The 21,986-nt window shown below is 36.7% G+C and overlaps 1 protein-coding gene across 1 annotated transcript in view; it reads right to left on the bottom strand.

Moving 5' to 3' along the window:
* Positions 1 to 21,986, bottom strand: part of CPS1 (carbamoyl-phosphate synthase 1) — a 187,044-nt gene that overhangs the window by 100,089 nt on the left and 64,969 nt on the right. The window contains exons 13-21 of the mRNA XM_053698785.1: positions 21,728 to 21,823; positions 20,217 to 20,406; positions 10,749 to 10,906; positions 4,027 to 4,155; positions 3,045 to 3,189; positions 1,581 to 1,791; positions 1,216 to 1,414; positions 834 to 1,010; positions 420 to 538 (exon numbers count right to left, since the gene is read on the bottom strand). Of these exons, the coding sequence (XP_053554760.1) occupies positions 420 to 538; positions 834 to 1,010; positions 1,216 to 1,414; positions 1,581 to 1,791; positions 3,045 to 3,189; positions 4,027 to 4,155; positions 10,749 to 10,906; positions 20,217 to 20,406; positions 21,728 to 21,823 (1,424 nt within the window). The remainder of the gene's footprint in view (positions 1 to 419; positions 539 to 833; positions 1,011 to 1,215; positions 1,415 to 1,580; positions 1,792 to 3,044; positions 3,190 to 4,026; positions 4,156 to 10,748; positions 10,907 to 20,216; positions 20,407 to 21,727; positions 21,824 to 21,986) is intronic.

Below are 21,986 nucleotides of genomic sequence, written 5' to 3'. Positions count from 1 at the left end.
ACAACTGTGCATCCAACACGTTAAGCTTCTAGATTGCTGTACTGTCTGCTTATCACATTTTTATCTGCCTGGCCAATATTAATCTTCCAGTCTGCCAAGCACTGATGAGGTTAAGTGAATTATTTGTGCTCTTGCAGTAAATCAGCAGAGTAAAATTTGTTCACTATCCACAATTCAAAGTACTAGCCACCTGTTCCTACATCTGCTCATATAGGGATGGACTTTTAGTATCAACAAATGGAAGAAAAACATATTTAGATAGTATTAGGTTCTTGGACATTTGCCTCATAATTACCATACTATAATTGTACATTATTCAAGAACTGTGCACTATTTTACTATTCAAAAATAATCAGAAAGTATTGTTTATTTGATGTGCATTATTATGAGCACAATGACATATAATGGGGTTTTCTTACCTCTTACTTCCTTTAAGGGTCTTATCCATGTTGAGGATGCCTTGCATTTTGTATAGGAACCATTTATCAATGGCTGTTAGATTGTTGATCTCATCAATGGGAATTCCAGTTTCCAGACCCTGTGAAAATACATATCTCAGCTTTTATTTCAGGACAAGCATGCACGTTTTTGTGGTGTTCAGGCAAGTTTCAGAAAGCAATTGAGTAGAAACTGCACCTCTCTGGAGTTCACACAAAAGCTCATTTCATTTTTAATGATTTTTTTAGTACTTCTCTTCTTCATAATTCTTAAAATTAAACTGGTTTTAATGTCTGAGCTCTGAATACTTGCTATGCTATCAATAACTTGTCCCTTGAATATATTATGCAATCTATATTTGTGCTATCATTGTCCTTCCACCTATTTTGCATCACCTTAGCCATGCTGTAGACACGGGTGCTTGTAGGTTCTGCCATGTCTTTCCTGAGGTTCATGTCTGCTGTCCAGGATTTGTTCATTGGTAGGTTGGAGGTGAAGCCATCTACAGAAGGGTGGCACATTCTCAATGCCTTCTGGAAACTCTCCTCAAATGTACGGCCAATAGCCATGACCTACATGTTAAAGAGATATGCTTTGTGTAATGCTGATATTAAAAGACAACTGCATTGAAAATATATTGTGTATTACTTTCTGAGAAAGTTCCCTGCTCAGAAAATTAATTGAAGAATTCTATTTTTTTTGCTACACAATATTTTGCAGAGAAAATGTGAAGTATGATTGTGCTTTAATATTATAACGATACAATAATTTATTCACCTCTCCCACACTCTTCATGGAGCTTCCAATTAATCCAGATGCTCCATGAAAACGGTCCAGATCCCAGCGAGGAATCTTTGTCACCATGTAATCCAGACTGGGTTCAAAGCAGGCAGTGGTCTTTCCAGACACAACATTCTTGATCTCAGGTAGAGGGATGCCCAAAGCAATTTTGGCAGCAATGAAGGCCAATGGATACCTAAATATAGGATATTTATTAGCAGGTTGCATGTACTGTATTAAAGTATTAACCATGAATAGGGATTATATTGTTTTACATAATAATATTGTATATTAAATGCAGTAAATTCATTCTTAGCCTAGAATACGCCTAATGACTGTTTACCTCATAAATATAGTCTTACCCAGTAGCCTTGGAAGCCAAAGCAGAACTTCTGGAAAGCCTGGCATTTACTTCAATGATGACATACTCCAGTGAGGTGGGATGGAGGGCAAACTGTATGTTACATTCTCCCACAATGCCCAAGTGTCGTACAACTTTAATGGAGCAGGCTCTCAACATCTGGGCCTCTTCATTGGAGAGAGTCTGGCACGGTGCAACTACGATGGAATCCCCTATTCATCAAAAAAGATTAGTCTTATAAATGAGCTTTAGAAAATTACCTAGGGTCACCTAACACAGAGGTTTATGTAAATTAAATCAGATATCTAAACTATCATCACTTTGTCTGTATGAAAAAATTATCATTTTTATGGTGAGGTTTACTTAACATATGTATTGCTAAAAAAACTGTATTTAAAATGCACTTTTCTCCTCCTAAGGAAGGAACTATAAATTAGAAAAAGCTAAGGGATAATAAATTAATTTTGTATTTTTAATTAGTTGGTTTTATGCTCATCTGTATCTGCTTAATCCAAGAGGTCAGCATAACAGTAGGAGCTGGGGAAATAAAGTGTATTTGAGCTTTGCTTGAAAAGCAGTTACATTTGTTTTTGCATTATTCTTAATGCTTTTTAATATTGTGTGAGAAGGTTCTGACATCCCATTTTTTTTCTTCCTAGCACAACTGAAGATACCAAAAACAAATTGGAGAGATAAGATAACATTGTACATTCCCTGCTGATCAAGAGATAGATCATTTGCCTTGTGTAATAATGGATCATTTGGCATTTTAGGATTGATAATGTTTCACAAACCTCTTTTTCTTCTATCCTTTGTATGTACTCACCACAATCAATTGAGGTCTACATTCAGATAATGCCAGAGGATATCAAGGGCAGTGCAGCATTTCTAGTATTGTTTGATTTGGAGTTTAAAAAAAACAACTCCAAGCTTAGTTTTATTTCTATTTAGTTTAAATTACTTACTCCTAGATTACTTGTGGATACTGAAGTATACTAGCACTATTGTGCATTATCATTGCTCAAGCACAATTACTAATGCTTCTACTATTGCGCTGATGTTGCAAGTTGATTATGCTCCACTTGTAATCTAGCTCCATTTGTTTTTTAAAGGTATTGATCAGGCTTCAACATTATGAGACCGAGCATAGTCTCTCCCCCATATATCTCATACTGATAATAGTGATATAATCTGCATTACTTCAGATTTCTCCATGTCGACTACACATTATTTTTAGCTTTTAACTTTTATACTACAGTAAAAATCACTGTTAATCAAATACCTTTGGTGCTCTGTTATTTCTTTCCATACCAAAGTGTATACTATCCCTTAACGCTTCTCGTTTCTTTTTACTACGTTTCTACATGGTGCAATTTGTTCTTCATTAAAAGATTTGTCAGTTCTACAGTTATGGATCCTGCATGCACCAGTAAATAACAAGGCAGCTTAAGTAGACCTCATTTACCTGTATGTACACCCATAGCATCCACATTTTCCATGTTGCAGACAGTGACACAATTATCTGCTGCATCTCTCACCACTTCATACTCAATCTCCTTCCACCCAACAACTGAACGTTCCACCAGAATCTGATTGGTCATCGCTAAGGCCTTGAGAAGGGGAAAAATGCAGAAATAAATGGGGATAAAAGTATCTGATATTAACAATGACATGGCAACCTTCAACAGTGAGTGAGGCCACTGGCGCTTTATCAATGCTACTAAACACACAAAATACAAATGTTTTAATATTTGCGAAGATATTTAATTATATCGTTGTACTTTCATTATTTATTTTGTCCCCTTTTTCATGTAATCTAACTCTGGCCCTGATTGGCCTAATCAGAAAACAGATTTAAAAACAATGCACTATATGCTAACATAATGACCGTAGCTAGTCGTTTTCTACTCCAGAAACAAATCCAGATTGGCTTCTTCAAATACAGCAAGTGAGTGGTGAGTGATTGAATATTACAGTCCTATATTTTTATTTATTTATTTTTGCAATTTTCATTATTGTCCTATTTTAAATGTGTTGCTTTCCCTGCGACGTTCTCTGTTCGTGTCTTATTTTACCTTTTGTTCTGCTTACAATTGCTTCTTTTTCTACTCCTAGCACAACATTCTATATTGTCTTAACCTCCCATTCATGGTCTTTCAGCTTTTCTCTCTTTGAAACATCGCCAGTTCCTTTTCTCTATGTTGTCATGTGATTCCCTCTTTCTGACTATGTCATATATTTTCTGTTTCAATATAGCTTTCTATTTCTGAAACTTTTTTTTTTTTATGTTATTTCTTTTCCACAGAGATTTTGCTGTTTAGCTTTTGTAGTCAGTACCAGTGCGTTTGGTCCATTAAGTAAGTACATTGAGTACTGAAGATGTAGCTGTGAGAGATTTGATCTGTACACTTGTCAGCTAATTTCTGAAGTGCTGCAAGCTCCTTTACCTTGGTTGATAGATCTGTGAGAGTCTCCTTGTCTGGACATAGCCCTGACCCCAAACCACCCAAGGCATAGGCAGATCGGATCATCACTGGGTAACCAATGTTATCAGCAGCCACTAGGGCATCTTTTACCTGCAAACAAATGAAGACGTTATAAAAATACTGACTCATTTTAACATAAATTATTTATAATCTGAAGAAATATTATAGTTTGCATAGTAAATATGTTTTTTACATGTTCAGAAATCAATTCATGTTTATTATTGTATTATAAATTTACACCGCTCTCCAAAGCTCATAACCCTTTGGCTGCCAGAAAGGGTCGCAATGCATTAAAGGGGCATAAAAAAAAAAAAATGAAACGTTCATGGTTCTGACAAAGCATGCAATTTAAATAGATTTTTCAGTTTACTTCTAGGGGCCTATCTATCAAGCTCTGTATGGAGCTTGAGGACCCGTGTTTCTGAGGAGGCGGACAGACATCGCCGCAATTTAACCCGATCGAATACGATCGGGTTGATTGACACCCCCCTGCTAGCGAGCAATTGGCCGCAAATCTGCAGGGGGCGGCGTTGCACCAGCAGTTCACAAGAGCTGTTGGAGGAAGGCTGAATGCGGAGAGAGCGTATTGCTCTCCGCATTCAGCGAGGTCTGTCGGACATGATCCGCAATGTCGGATAATGTCGGACAGGACTTTCATAAATAGGCCCCCTAGTATCAACTTTACTTCATTCTCTTGGTATCCTTTGTTCAAAAACATACCTTGGTAGGCTCAGGAGTAGTAATGCACTACTGGGACTTAACTAGTAATTGGTGACTACACAGATATGCCTCTTGTCATTGGCTCAACAGATGTATTCCACTAGGTCACAGTAGAGCACTACTGCTCTAGAGTTGATTTAATCAACAGTGCAATAATTAAATGCTAACACATTAAAGCATTTTCTTTTTGTGCTTTATGCCCCTTTAAAGGGACATTCCAGCCAAAATTGGAATCCACATGGATGAATTCATTTTTGAATACAAGCATTTAGTAGTATACATGTATTAGCAAAACATGTTTCCAATAAAAGTTATAGCTGTTTCAAAAGTGTATTTAAGTATGCTTCATGCACCAGCATTTTAAACACAGCACTTGCTCAGAGAGCCTAAGATGCTTGTACCATCTGGTAATGACTCAATTTGTTAATTGCCGATATGATACAGGACCTACTGGCACTTTGAGCAGCTGCAGTATTTAAAATGCTGGTGCCCTGAGAATATCTAGCTATGCTTCACATGCACGTGCAGAGAAAAATGCTAACACAAAAACAGTGATAACTTTTATTAGAAGCATTTTTGCCAATACATGTATATTGCAATTATGTTTCTATTCAAAGATGTAATTAATCTGTGTTCATTTAAATTTTGTCCGGAACGTTCCTTTAACCCCTTAAAGGGACAATAAAGTCAAAATTAAACTTTCATGATTCAGACAGGGCATGTCATTTTAAACAACTTTCTAATTTACTTTTATCATCAAATTTGCTTTGTTCTCTTGGTATTCTTAGGTGAAAGCTAAACTTAGGTAGGCTCATATGCTAATTTCTAAGCCATTGAAGGCCGCCTCTTATATAAATGCATTTGACAGTTTTTCACAGCTAGAGGGAGTTAGTTCATGTGTTTCATATAGATACCTTTGTGCTCATGCACGTGAAGTTATTTAAGAGCCAGCACTAATTGCCTGAAATGCAAGTCTGTCAAAATAACTGAAATAAGGGGGCCATTTGCAGAGGCTTAGATCCAAGGTAATTATAGAGGTAAAAAGTGTATTAATATAACTGTGTTGGTTATACAAAAATGGGGAATGGGTAATAAAGGTATTATCTATCTTTTTAAACAATACCAGTTTTGGTGTTTACTATCGCTTTAAGCCTTTACAATGCAGATCTACTTCATGCGCTACATAGCCCGCTGTACCGCATAGTGTAGATCTAAGTCACAGCTTCAGGCACGGTATGTGTCACTGTCTGTAATGATCTCTGTTGTTGCTGGTTGGAGGTGTGGGAGGGAGGTAGGTGGGTGGCACAGCGGCGGGTGGTGGGAGTAGGGGGTTGGGGATCCCTACTCTACAGAAAATATAGTTTGGAAGGGAAAGGGAGGGATGGGAAGCTACACTACAGAAAAAAATTGGAATGGGAGGGGGGCAACCTACCTAACAATTGCAGGGAGAGGAGAGGTAGGGTCCACCCCTAAACTACAGAAATATAATAATAATAATAATAATAATAATAATAATAATAATAATAATAATAATAAATACATTTAAAAAAATAGATATTATAATAATAATTTTTTTTTTTTAAGAAAGCCCTAAAATACTACTGCTAGTATCTAAGATGGTGGGGACTTTGGGTTGTGTGGTGAAAGAGAGCTGTGTGGGAGAGATTAGGGTGTGGTGGGAGGTGTCAAGTGGGAAGGTAATCATTGCATTACTGCACTATAACCCTTAACCTCCTAACTAATTACCCTCTTCACTGACTATAATTTCAGATCTGTGGTGCGCAGCTGCAATTAACGGCTTTTTAATTACCAAAAAGTCAATAGCAAAGCCATGCATGTCTGCTATTTAAGCTTTTACATCCATTTGTGTTATGACTGCACAAGCCGTATGTAAATAATTTTAGTGAGAAACACAAACGGCTAGATTACGAGTTATGCGTTAGAGGCTATGCGGTGCTAACTAGCAGTTTTCCCTCACCGCTCACTTACATGCAGCGCTGGTATTATGAGTTTTCAGAAACCTGTCGTTAAAAGGCAAGAAGTGGGCATTGAGCAAAATGTTGCTCATTACCGCACTCCAATACCAGCGCTGCTTAAGTCAGCGGTGAGCTGGTCGTACGTGCTCGTGCACGATTTCCCCATAGGAATCAACGGGGAGAGCCGGCTGAGAAAACGTCTAACACCTGCAAAAAAGCAGCGTAAAACTCCTTAACGCAGCCCCATTGTTTCCTATAGGGAAACAAAAGTTATGTCTACACCTAACACCCTAACATGAACCCCGAGTCTAAACACCCCTAATCTTACACTTATTAACCCTAATCTGCCATCCCTAACATCGACGCCACCTACCTACATTTATTAACCCCTAATCTGCCGCCCCTAATGTCACCGCCACTATATTAAAGTTATTAACCCCTAAATCTAAGTCTAACCCTAACACCCCCTAACTTAAATATAATTTAAATAAGTCTAAATAAAATTCCTATCATTAACTAAATTATTCCTATTTAAAACTAAATACTTACCTATAAAATAAACCATATGCTAGCTACAATATAGCTAATAGTTACATTGTAGCTAGCTTAGGGTTTATTTTTATTTTACAGGCAAGTTTGTATTTATTTTAACTAGGTACAATAGTTATTAAATAGTTATTAACTATTTAATAACTACCTAGCTAAAATAAATACAAAAGTACCTGTAAAATAAAACCTAACCTAAGTTACAATAACACCTAACACTACACTATAATTAAATAAATTAACTAAATTAACAACAATAAAATCAATTAAATTAAATTAGCTAAAGTACAAAAAAACACACTAAATTACAGAAAATAATAAACAAATTACAAGATATTTAAACTAATTACACCTAATCTAATAGCCCTATAAAAATAAAAAAGCCCCCCCAAAATAAAAAAAAACCCTAGCCTAAACTATACTACCAATAGCCCTTAAAAGGGCCTTTTGCGGGGCATTGCCCCAAAGTAATCCGCTCTTTTACCTGAAAAAAAACCCCACAAACAACCACCCCAACAGTAAAACCCATCACCCACAAAACCAAACCCCCAAATAAAATGTTAGGTTTTTTAAGGGTGTATTGGGTGGGTTTTATTTTTAGGTTAGGGACTTTGGGCTTGCAAAAGAGCTATCTGCCCTTTTAAGAGCAATGCCCATCCAAATGCCATTTTCAAGGCAAAGGGGAGCTTAGGTTTTTTTAGTTAGTATTTTATTTGGGGGGTTGGTTGTGTGGGTGGTGGGTTTTACTGTTGGGGGGTTGTTTGTATTTTTTTATTTCAGGTAAAAGAGCTGATTACTTTGGGGCAATGCCCCGCAAAAGGCCCTTTTAAGGGCTATTGGTAGTTTAGTTTAGGCTAGGGTTTTTTTTATTTTGGGGGGCTTTTTTATTTTGTTAAGGCTATTAGATTAGGTGTAATTAGTTTAAATATCTTGTAATTTGTTTATTATTTTCTGTAATTTAGTGTTTGTTTGTTTTTGTACTTAAGCAAATTTAATTTAATTGATTTAATTGTTGTTAATTTAGTTAATTTATTTAATTATAGTGTAGTGTTAGGTGTTATTGTAACTTAGGTTAGGTTTTATTTTACAGGTACTTTTGTATTTATTTTAGCTAGGTAGTTATTAAATAGTTAATAACTATTTAATAACTATTGTACCTAGTTAAAATAAATACAAACTTGCCTGTAAAATAAAAATAAACCCTAAGCTAGCTACAATGTAACTATTAGTATTTAGTTTTAAATAGGAATAATTTAGTTAATGATAGGAATTTTATTTAGACTTATTTAAATTATATTTAAGTTAGGGGGTGTTAGGGTTAAGGTTAGACTTAGATTTAGGGGTTAATAACTTTAATATAGTGGCAGCGACATTGGGGTGGCAGATTAGGGGTTAATAAATATAATGTAGGTGTTGGTGATGTTGGGGGCAGCAGATTAGGGGTTCATAAATATAATATAGGTGGCGGCAGTGTCCGGAGCAGCAGATTAGGGGTTAAAAATTGTATTTTAGTGTTTGCGATGCGGGATGGCCTCGGTTTAGGGGTTAATAGGTAGTTTATGGGTGTTAGTGTACTTTTTAGCACTTTAGTTATGAGTTTTATGTTACGGCGTTGTACCATAAAACTCTTAACTACTGACTTTTAAATGCGTTAGGGATCTTGACAGGGTAGGGTGTACTGCTCACTTTTTGGCCTCCCAGGACAGACTCGTAATACCAGCGCTATGGAAGTCCCATAGAAAAAAGACTTTACAAAGTTTCCGAAAGTCGTTTTGCGGTAAGGCCAAAAAAGTGTGCGGTGCCCCTAAACCTGCAAGACTCATAATAGCAGCGGTAGGGAAAAAGCAGCATTAGGACCTCTTAACGCTGCTTTTTTACCCTAATGCACAACTCATAATCTAGCAGAAAATTTGTTAAAAAGTTGTTTTTTATATGATCGCATTTGGCGGCGAAATTATTGTATGATATATACCAAAATGGGCCTAGATCAATACCTTGGATAGTCTACTCAAGTTTTGATAGGTAAATAAAAAAATAAAATAAAAACAAGCTTTGCATCCTTTTTTGGCAGCCAATTAATTAAAAGTTTTCAACAGAACGTATGTAAATAAATGCAGCTGTGCTTAACCAAAATGTAACTATTATTTTACATTTTATTAAATTACAAAATAGTATAGATGGGACTCTTGTATTAATATAGCATCATTTTCCTAAGTTCAAATGTTTTAGGTTTTTTTTTTTGCTGCGTTAAATCAGTGAAAAATAAAGTTTGCTTTATTTCTAGGAAACAACACTATGAAAAACAGACGTTTAATGCACTGAAGAAGCCTTTTAGGCATGAGTCATTCTCTACCTACTCTGTGACGAACTTCATTTGTCTATTATTTGGATTTATATAGTCACCCTGTTCATAAGAGATGACATTGTAATAAGTGATTGTAGCAGATAAATGTTGTATTTTTGAAGGCCAATAGAAAAAGAGGAAGTGTTCAACCACAAGTAAAAATATTGACTACGTGTGTAATCTAGAAAAAATATCTTAATGGTCAGTTGCTTATCATTTACTAAATATTATCACATTAACCCCTTAATGACCACAATGTACCCTGTATGTCACTGGTCGTTAAGGGTTTTTTCAAGACATAATAGCACAAGTCTAGCAAGAACACACTATTAATTCCCTTCCTCCAGCAGGCTTTGTGGAATAGAGCAGTCTCAACGCTGGTGGGAAGACCACGCTATAAAACAATCAAGTCCCAAAAAAAGGCCAGCGACATACAGGGTACGTCGCTGGTCCTTAAGGGGTTAAAATCAGTTGGGTAGACTAGGTATGGCATGATGTTTTATCATATAACAAAGACATTATGAAAAGAATGTATATTTAATTTATTATTGCTTAGTAACTGCTATATTATCCTCTTGTTCCTGCTAGTACAATTATACTGTGATATCTTCTTATCTTTTTTAATGAGGGTACTACAACATTGTTGATTAAAACAAAACAGTTAAAATAGAGTATATACCAATAGCACATATAGCTACTTTAAAGTTAGGGTAGGTTAAGGTTCATTTAGTGCACTTTCTTGACAGGCAGAGGGGGCTTAACACTTCAAAGTATAATGGGTTGCACTTGTCTCTCTGGCAATCAAAGGGGTTAATAAGAGCTTGTTGCCTTTATTAACCCCTTGTCTGTCAGAGTAAAACAAGGCATTGCTGCCCTCTCAGACACCAAAAGGGTTAACAAGCCGTTGTCTTATGCAATTCATTCTAAATGTTTCCACAACACATTTTTGATCTTCACCATTTTTTTGCATTAACAATCTGAAAAAATATCAGGTATTATGCAGTATGTATTTCTCTGAAGATCGACCTGTCCAGATTTCTAAACAGTGACTTCAGCTGCTGCCTACAAACATCACCCACTGTGAGCAATATTATTACCGATTCCACTGCATAGCTGAGGGCAATTGGTTCATTGATCTCATTCAGTTTGTCTGAGAATAGCTGTCTGTCTTCTGTGGCCATGATGGATTCCACTGATGTGCCAAGGACTCTGACGCCATATTCTTTCAGCACTCCTCGTTTGAACAGCTCCACACCTGCCCAGAGATCATATCATGTAAACAGGTGCTATGTATTAAATCAAGACAAAGATACATGGGGCTTTGCATGCAGAACATTGTAAATTCAGTTCCATGGCAAAATCGTGTTTATTTGAGGTGGATAAATGAAGAATCAATATAATATTGCATTACATGTTTATACATTTTAGTCATCTTTTTTATAGCGTTTTAGCAAGAACCAAGCAAACACTACTTACATAAGTTTGACTTTATAAATGGATGAGTTTATTATAATTAATCTTGCCAAGTATAACAAGTGTAGATGGTTGGATGCCAGATGCAATTATGTGTCATTGATATAAAGAGTTTAGAACAGTTAGAGACATACACCTGCTTCAATGAGTTAATATTTTAATACTTAAGGGGTGTAATTATAATTTATCTTGAAATCATTTATCATTTCAAGATAAATCATGCATCGGCCTGTGTAAGAGAAATGTAATCAGAGCATTAATCTTATATGTAATTGTGTACTGATTCTATGAAATTAAGTTTGATGTGCTTGCTTACAAATAATTGTGTCATTTGATCTGAAAATGTTAAAGGGACACTGAACCCAAATTTTTTTCTTTTGTGATTCAGATAGAGCATGCAATTTTAAGCAACTTTCTAATTTACTCCTATTATCAATTTTTCTTTGTTCTCTTGTAATCTTTATTTAAAAAAGAAAGTCCAGACCTTGGACAGTACTTGTTTATTGGTGGATGAATTTATCCACCAATCAGCAAGAACAACCCAGGTTGTTCACCAAAATGGGCCGGCATCTAAACTTACATTCTTGCTTTTCAAATAAAGATACCAAGAGAATGAAAAGCATTTGCTAATAGGAGTAAATTAGAAAGTTGCTTAAAATTGCATGCTCTAAAACCTCAACTAGCTGGGTTGCACTGGTATTACAAGTTGAAAGTAAATAGTTTTTTCTCCAGCGGTAACCCAAAGTGTGCTTAAATTCGAAACACCCACTCTCTCGCGCAAACACTATAGCATTTTTCGCAATTGTGCTAAACCGACATGAAAACATGAATGTTTCATATTCCAATGTTCTTAACATAACAGAATATGTTCTGTTTATTCAAAATTAAATATTTCTACATATATATATATATATATATATAGATAGATAGATAGATAGATAGATAGATAGATAGATAGATAGATAGATAGATAGATAGATAGATAGATAGATAGATATGCAGATATACAGTTGCAAGAAAAAGTATGTGAACCCTTTGGAATGATATGGATTTCTGCACAAATTGGTCATAAAATGTGATCTGATTATCATCTAAGTCACAACAATAGACAATCACAGTCTGCTTAAACTTATAACACACAAAGAATGAAATGTTGCCATGTTTTTATTGAACACACCATGTAAACATTCACAGTGCAGGTGGGAAAAGTATGTGAACCCCTAGACTAATGACATCTCCAAGAGCTAATTGAAGTGAGATGTCAGCCAACTGGAGTCCAATCAATGAGATGAGATTGGAGGTGTTGGTTACAGCTGCCCTGCCCTATAAAAAACACACACCAGTTCTGGGTTTGCTTTTCACAAGAAGCATTGCCTGATGTGAATGATGCCTCGCAAAAAAGAGCTCTCAGAAGACCTACAATTAAGAATTGTTGACTTGCATAAAGCTGGAAAGGGTTTTAAAAGTATCTCCAAAAGCCTTGCTGTTCATCAGTCCACGGTAAGACAAATTGTCTATAAATGGAGAAAGTTCAGCACTGCTGCTACTCTCCCTAGAAGTGGCCGTCCTGTAAAGATGACTGCAAGAGCACAGCGCAGACTGCTCAATGAGGTGAAGAAGAATCCTAGCGTGTCAGCTAAAGACAAAAGTCACTGGCAAATGCTAACATCCCTGTTAGCGAATCTACAATACGTAAAATACTAAACAAGAATGGATTTCATGGGAGGATACCACAGAGGAAGCCACTGCTGTCCAAACAAAACATTGCTGCACGTTTACAGTTTGCACAAGAGCACCTGGATGTTCCACAGCAGTACTGGCAAAATATTCTGTGGACAGATGAAATCAAAGTTGAGTTGTTTGGAAGAAACACACAACACTATGTGTGGCGAAAAATAGGCACAGCACACCAACATCAAAACGTCATCCCAACTGTGAAGTATGGTGGTGGGGGCATCATGGTTTGGGGCTGCTTTGCTGCGTCAGGGCCTGGACGGATTGCTATCAACGAAGGAAAAATGAATTCCCAAGTTTATCAAGACATTTTGCAGGAGAACTTAAGGCCATCTGTCTACCAGCTGAAGCTCAACAGAAGATGGGTGTTGCAACAGGACAATGACTCAAAGCATAGAAGTAAATCAACAACAGAATGGCTTAAACAGAATAAAATACGCCTTCTGAAGGGGCTCAGTCCTGACCTCAACCCGATTGAGATGCTTTGGCATGACCTCAAGAAAGCGATTCACACCAGACATCCCAAGAATATTGCTGAACTGAAACAGTTCTGTAAAGAGGAATGGTCAAGAATTACTCCTGATCGTTGTGCACATCTGATCTGCAACTACAGGAAACATTTGGTTGAAGTTATTGCTGCCAAAGGAGGTTCAACCAGTTATTAAATCCAAGGGTTCACATACTTTTTCCACCTGCACTGTGAATGTTTACATGGTGTGTTCAATAAAAACATGGCAACATTTCATTCTTTGTGTGTTATTAGTTTAAGCAGACTGTGATTGTCTATTGTTGTGACTTAGATGATGATCAGATCACATTTTATGACCAATTTGTGCAGAAATCCATATAATTCCAAAGGGTTCACATACTTTTTCTTGCAACTGTATATAGGAACATATATTTAAAAATACATATAACGTATTCTGTGATGTGCAAAACATTGGAATGTGCAATATTTACAGTAAATACATAGTTAAACATATCTAAATATACATACAAAACCATCTTTAGCAATGTATCTATATGTATCTCTATGTTAAAGTACTTTGGTACCTTTTTTTCTAACACCTTAGATTTTATATCTTTAAACCCTTATAAAATGTTTGGGCAATTTATTTAAAAATAATTTTCAGTAGAAGGTATTATTATGAGTATAACTGCACTTTGTAATGTATTTTGTGACATTTTTTTGTTTCGGGAAAACAGTTAACCACAGCTATGAGATTGCAGTAAGGATTGAAGCATAAATCATGATGCGGGAGTGCAATTGCGATTTCGCTCAACTTGTAATATCAGTGCAATTATAACTGCTTGTGAAAAGATGATGGGGCCGATTTATCATCGGTCTGCCCGACATGATCCGCTCATTATTGCACAAGCAGTTCTTGTGAACTGCTTGTGCAATGCCACCCCCTGCAGATTCACGGCCAGTCTGCCGCTAGCAGGGGGTGTCAATCAGCCCGATCGTAAAGGATCGGACAGATTGATGTTTGCAGCCTCAGAGCAGGGGGACCAGTTATGGAGCAGCGCCTCACTTGTAATCTAGCCCTAAATGTGTTAAAAATTGTTTGCTTGCTGGCTTACAGCTCTTTCATGCCTAAACGTTTTATTCAGGACAGGAACATCTGTTGTTCAAAGAAAATATATTTTTAAAATATTTTTTTATTTTTGACCAGAGACAGATTTGTGCAGGGTTGACGTAATAACTGAGATTTAAAATGATGTTTGTATATCACTTAGAACTTATTCTAAGCCTGTCTGCAATTTCATTAACTTTACTGTATACAAGTGATTGACAACTTCCTCACAATTGGGGGCTGCAGATAAATAGTTTAGGCCACAAAAAAATATGGCATATATATTTAGTTCTGTGTTTTTGCCAGGCCTGCAAAAACTAAAGCTGAGGGCTACATGGGGCCCCCGTTGGGTATCCCAGCTGTATATAATACAATGTATAGTAACTACTGATGATAATGCAAAATAATGTACCTCTGTGACACTTTGATGCTGCTGTGTTCAATGATATCATAACTCACATGAAAGCTTGATATGGAAATATCTACAGTATGTATAATTAATATTGGGTAGTCTCTTGATGTATTTTGCAACTACATTTATGTCAGATGTAAAAAGATATTAAAATAAATATAACATTATCATAAATGTTTAAAAGAACAGTCTGCACTTTAGTCATCTTAAAGTATTACCTTAGATTAAGCTGCAAATAGCCTCCTGCCCCCCTTTCTATATTATGCAGCAGGAGCAGTGCAAAAGTTATTTTAAAATGAATATTGTTTCTGGCCATTTTGAAATGGCAGCCAATCCCCACCCACTGATGACATCACAATCTGGGCTGCATAATAGGTTCACTAGTTACAAAAGACTCATTAGTTAGATGCAGAGGGGGCTACTTATCAAGCCGTCTACTTTTCTGGCTTCGCCGGCCCAATACGTCCGCCTAAGCTCGCCTACCTTCGCCGCCGCGGACCTTGAATACGTTCGCCTAAGTTATCAAATAAAGCTGTCAAAAAGCCGCGGGGCGATGAGCAGCGGACTGTGACAGTTATCACTCATCCGATCTCGCTGCCCTTCGGCTTTTTCCCAGCTTTATTGCTAGCCTGTCACTAAGCACTCACACTAAACTGCACTGTTCTACCCCCTATACCGGCGCCCCCGGAGGCCCCCGCAACTAAATAAAGTTACTAACCCCTAAACCGCCGCTCCTAGACCCAGCCGCAAGTCTTATAAATGTATTAACCCCTAAACCGCCGCTCCTAGACCCCGCCGCAAGTCTTATAAATGTATTAACCCCTAAACCGCCGCTCCTAGACCCCGCCGCAAGTCTTATAAATGTATTAACCCCTAAACCGCCGCTCCTAGACCCCGCCGCAAGTCTTATAAATGTATTAACCCCTAAACCGCCGCTCCCGGACACCGCTGCCACCTACATTATACCTAGTAACCCCTATCCTGCCCCCCTATACCGTCGCCCTCTATTATAAAATTATTAACCCCTATCCTGCTGATCCCGCACCTCTCCGCAACTAAATAAATAGTTTAACCCCTAAACCGCCGCTCCATGAACCCGCCGCAACCTATAATAAATTTATTAACCCCTATCCTGCCCCCACTACGCCGCCGCCACTGTAATAAAATGATTAACCCCTAAACCTAAGTCTAACCCTAACCATAACGCCCCCCTAACTTAAATATTAATTAAATAAATCTAAATAAATTAACTCTTATTAACTAAATGAATCCTATTTAAAACTAAATACTTACCTTTAAAATAAACCCTAATATAGCTACAATATAAATAAGAATTATATTCTAGCTATCTTAGGATTTATTTTTATTTTACAGGTACCTTTCAATTTATTTTAACCATGTACAATAGCTATTAAATAGTTATTAACTATTTAATAGCTTACCTAGCTAAAATAAAGAGAAATGTACCTGTGAAATAAATCCTAACCTAAGTTACAATTACACCTAACACTACACTATACTTTAATAAATTATTCCTATTTAAAAATAAATACTTACCTGTAAAATAAACCCTAAGATAGCTACAATGTAATTAATAATTATATTATAGCTATCTTAGGATTTATATTTATTTTACAGGTAACTTTGTATTTATTTTAGCTAGTTAGAATAGTTATTAAATAGTTATTAACTATTTAATAACTACCTAGCTAAAAGAAATACAAAATTACCTGTAAAATAAATCCTAACTTAAGTTACAATTAAACCTAATACTACACTATCATTAAATTAACTAAATAAACTACCTACAAAGAACTACAATGAAATACAATTACATAAACTAACTAAAGTACAAAAAATAAAAAAAGCTAAGTTACAAAAAATAAAAAATTAAGTTACAAACATGTTAAAAATATTACAACAATTTTAAGCTACTTACACCTAATCTAAGCCCCCTAATAAAATAACAAACCCCCCCAAAATAAAAAAAATCCCTACCCTATTCTAAATTACATAAATTTCAAAGCTCTTTTACCTTACCAGCCCTTAAAAGGGCCATTTGTGGGGGCATGCCCCAAAAAGTTCAGCTCTTTTGCCTGTAAAATAAAAATACAACCCCCCCCCAACATTAAAACCCACCACCCACATACCCCTAATCTAACCCAAACCCCCCTTACAAAAACCTAACACTAATCCCCTGAAGATCATCCTACCTTTAGTCGTCTTCACTCAGCCGAGCCACCGATGGAACTGAAGAGGACATCCGGAGCGGAAGAAGTTAATCCTCCAAGCGGCGCTGAAGAAATCTTCCATCCGATGAAGTCATCATCCAGGCGGCGCTGAAGAAGTCTTCGATCCGGCCGATGTCATCTTCAAAGAGGCGCTGAAGAGGTCTTCTATCCGGGCGAAGTCATCTTCCAAGCCGGGTCTTCAATCTTCCTTCCGCCGACGCGGAACCACCTTCTTCACCGACGGACTACGACGAATGACGGCTCCTTTAAGGGACGTCATCCAAGATGGCGTCCCCTCAATTCCGATTGGCTGATAGGATTCTATCAGCCAATCGGAATTAAGGTAGGAAAATCTGATTGGCTGATGGAATCAGCCAATCAGATTCAAGTTCAATCCGATTGGCTGATCATTCGTCGTAGTCCGTCGGTGAAGAAGGTGGTTCCGCGTCGGCGGAAGGAAGATTGAAGACCCGGCTTGGAAGATGACTTCGCCCGGATAGAAGACCTCTTCAGCGCCTCTTTGAAGATGACATCGGCCGGATCGAAGACTTCTTCAGCGCCGCCTGGATGATGACTTCATCGGATGGAAGATTTCTTCAGCGCCGCTTGGAGGATTAACTTCTTCCGCTCCGGATGTCCTCTTCAGTTCCATCGGTGGCTCGGCTGAGTGAAGACGACTCAAGGTAGGATGATCTTCAGGGGATTAGTGTTAGGTTTTTGTAAGGGGGGTTTGGGTTAGATTAGGGGTATGTGGGTGGTGGGTTTTAATGTTGGGGGGGGGTTGTATTTTTATTTTACAGGCAAAAGAGCTGAACTTTTTGGGGCATGCCCCCACAAATGGCCCTTTTAAGGGCTGGTAAGGTAAAAGAGCTTTGAAATTTATGTAATTTAGAATAGGGTAGGGATTTTTTTTATTTTGGGGGGGTTTGTTATTTTATTAGGGGGCTTAGATTAGGTGTAAGTAGCTTAAAATTGTTGTAATATTTTTAACATGTTTGTAACTTAATTTTTTATTTTTTGTAACTTAGCTTTTTTTATTTTTTGTACTTTAGTTAGTTTATGTAATTGTATTTCATTGTAGTTCTTTGTAGGTAGTTTATTTAGTTAATTTAATGATAGTGTAGTATTAGGTTTAATTGTAACTTAAGTTAGGATTTATTTTACAGGTAATTTTGTATTTCTTTTAGCTAGGTAGTTATTAAATAGTTAATAACTATTTAATAACTATTCTAACTAGCTAAAATAAATACAAAGTTACCTGTAAAATAAATATAAATCCTAAGATAGCTATAATATAATTATTAATTACATTGTAGCTATCTTAGGGTTTATTTTACAGGTAAGTATTTATTTTTAAATAGGAATAATTTATTAAAGTATAGTGTAGTGTTAGGTGTAATTGTAACTTAGGTTAGGATTTATTTCACAGGTACATTTCTCTTTATTTTAGCTAGGTAAGCTATTAAATAGTTAATAACTATTTAATAGCTATTGTACATGGTTAAAATAAATTGAAAGGTACCTGTAAAATAAAAATAAATCCTAAGATAGCTAGAATATAATTATTATTTATATTGTAGCTATATTAGGGTTTATTTTAAAGGTAAGTATTTAGTTTTAAATAGGATTCATTTAGTTAATAAGAGTTAATTTATTTAGATTTATTTAATTAATATTTAAGTTAGGGGGCGTTAGGGTTAGGGTTAGGTTTAGGGGTTAATCATTTTATTACAGTGGCGGCGGCGTAGTGGGGGGCAGGATAGGGGTTAATAAATTTATTATAGGTGGCGACGGTGTAGGGGGGGCAGATTAGGGGTTAATAAATGTATTATAGGTGGCGACGGTGTAGGGGGGGCAGGATAGGGGTTAATACATTTAATATAGGTTGCGGCGGGTTCAGGGAGCGGCGGGTTAGGGGTTAATACATTTATTATAGTTGCGGTGGGCTCCGGGAGCGGCGGTTTAGGGGTTAATATGTATAGAGTAGCTTGCGGTGGGCTCCGGGAGCGGCGGTTTAGGGGGTAATAACTTTATTTAGTTGCGGCGGTGTAGGGGGGGTCAGATTAGTGGTGTTTAGACTCGGGGTACGTGTTAGGGTGTTAGGTGCAGACATCTCCCATAGGAATCAATGGGATGTCTGTCAGCAGCGAACTTGTACTTTCGCTATGGTCAGACTCCCATTGATTCCTATGGGATCCGCCGCCTCCAGGCTGGCGCTTTGAAAACCAGGTACGCTGGGCCGTAAAAGTGCCGAGCGTACCTGCTAGTTTTTTGATAGCTAGCAAAAGTAGTGAGAATGTGCCGCACTTGTGTGCGGAACATCTGGAGTGACGTAAGAATCGATCTGTGTCGGACTGAGTCCGGCGGATCGAAGCTGACGTCACAAAATTCTACTTTTGCCGGTCTCGAGCCTTTGATAACTAAGGCGTATCAGCCTCGCCACAAATACGCTGCGGAATACGCAGCGTATTTGAGGTTGACGGCTTGATAACTACCCCCCAGAGTGTCTAGATGCAGCCAAGAAAGCTTAATTGCTTTGACTTTTTACTCCCTGAAAAAATACATTAATTTCCAAAAATGTCTGTCACGCATATGAAAGGTTAGCAAATTTAATTATTTCAGCATGAAAAAAAGGAAAACTATTAAAATTGATACTGTCACAAACATAAAGTAGATGTTTGTGCATAACTGATACTAAAGGATCCATCACTTACTGCCTGAAAACAACAGGTACCACAAATCTGGTTGTGGAGGGGACATATCTCCCCAAAAAGAGAAACAAAACAGAAGAACATCTACAGAAGCCCAGAGAGGGCACACACATTTGTTAAGTCGATAAAATTACTTGTTATGTCGACAAAGCAACTTGTTTTCTCAACATAAGTTAGAAAAAATAAAAAGGCATGGCCTCTCTGGGCTTCCGTAAACATTAAAAAGCTGTAATATATTTTATAATACTTTTCTTTTAGATGAAACAATGGTGACAGATTACTTTATGCAGTTATATCACAGTGTGTGTGTTACATTATTAAAAATACTTGACTATATTCACTTTGACAAAACTAATTATATATTTATTTTGGGTGATAAAAAACATACACATACTGTATGTATTTGTAGACATGCCTGTATACTTACCACAGTTTAAGGCAGTCTGGCCACCCATGCCAAGAATGATACCATCTGGCCTTTCTGTTTTGATAACTTCTGTGACAAACTGTGGGGTAATAGGAAGGAAGTACACAGTGTCAGCTTGCTTGATTCCCACTTCGTTGGTCTGAACAGAAGCAATGTTGGGGTTCATAAGCACAGTCTTCACATTCTCTTCCTAGGAACAAGAGTTCAATATTAATTTTAAAAAATCTAGAAATATTGTTAAGAAAAACTGATAAGTGATATTTGAATACTGTGAATACATTTAGAGTGATTTATAGAACATTAACTTAATTAAAGGGACATGAAACTCAATGTTATTCTTTCATAATTCAGATAGCACATGTGAATTTAAAATGTTACTTCAATGATCTAATTTGTTTTGTTCTCTTGATATCCTTGATTTAAAAAGATACCTAGGTAGACTCAGGATCCGCACATATATGCCTCATTTTGTTGGCTCACCCAAAGCATTCAGCTAGCTCCCAGTAGTGCTTCTTCAACAAAAGATACCAAGTGAATGAAGCAAATTAGATAATATAAGTAAATTGGAAAGTTGTTTAAAATTATATTATCTATCTGAATTATGAAAGAAAAAATTTGGGTTTCATGTCCCTTTAACTTACATGGCCTTATATATTGTTTTTTCTATATTTATCACATTTATGTATTCTCATACATATGATGTATCTGGGTGACAAGTTGTTATAATGTAGGACTGTAAATAGTTATAAGGAAGCAATACATTTATAAGCATAGACAGAGCACACAGACATTTGTAATTCGTTGTTAAGATACCTTATCTCTGCCTATTTAATTAATGAGCTTTCTTTTGCTTTTTAAACAGTAAGTGGTAACTATCTAATGGCCCTTATTCAAAATCAAGAGAGATTGCAAACTTGTGGCGAAATCCATTGTAAAATTCAAGCTGCTATTCAGTATCAAGTGGTCCAGCCTGATACACACAGATTTTTGGCTAGAAAATATACTACATGATTGCAATATCAAAAAAATAGTGTGACTCACTTTCTTGCTATATTCATTTTATTGCAGTGGTCTGGAACTGAACCAGCAATATCTCCGTGATACGCCTGTAATCTCTAGAAACTCTGGTATCACTTTTACATTCCGTTTTAATGTATTTTTTATGTGTTTTGTGCAACTTTTTAACCGGAGCTCTGAAGTTGTGTTAATCATTCTAATGTAAATTGCGATTGCGCTCTCACAATCACGTTTACTTTCGACTCATAACACGAGGGGTAAGACCAATGAGCACAAACACCCGCGATATACCCCTTATCGCTCGTAATCTAGTACTCAAGTATGATTCTTATACCAAATACCACTTGTCTGATGTTGTCTTTTGAACTTACTGCATAATCACCGGAAGCCTAAATGTAAGCTTAAAAGTAATCTAATCATTTGGTAAGTGTAAGATAAAGTCCTTTCTCTACCAATGGGACAACTGTAGTGTGACTCATCTATTCTATATTTACCTTCATAGCTTTCACAGCCTGTGATCCTGAATAATCAAATTCCCCAGCCTGTCCGATTGACAGACCTCCGGAGCCCAGGATTAGAACTTTAGACACCTAAAGGAGCAAACATTTTATAAGCTAATGATTAGGAGGTATTTAAGTTTTACCCAAATTTTGAAATACATAGCAAACATTCAAAGCAATATTACTGTTTAGAACAGGTTAGCTGATGTTTTAAACTGGTTACTGATAGTCAGAAGGCTAAATCTGCAGTGTA

This window comes from Bombina bombina, chromosome 1 (assembly GCF_027579735.1).
Source record: "Bombina bombina isolate aBomBom1 chromosome 1, aBomBom1.pri, whole genome shotgun sequence".
Taxonomy (NCBI): Eukaryota; Metazoa; Chordata; class Amphibia; order Anura; family Bombinatoridae; genus Bombina; species Bombina bombina.
Note: the sequence above shows the minus strand (reverse complement) of the source record. Positions and strands in the feature narration are given on the sequence as shown.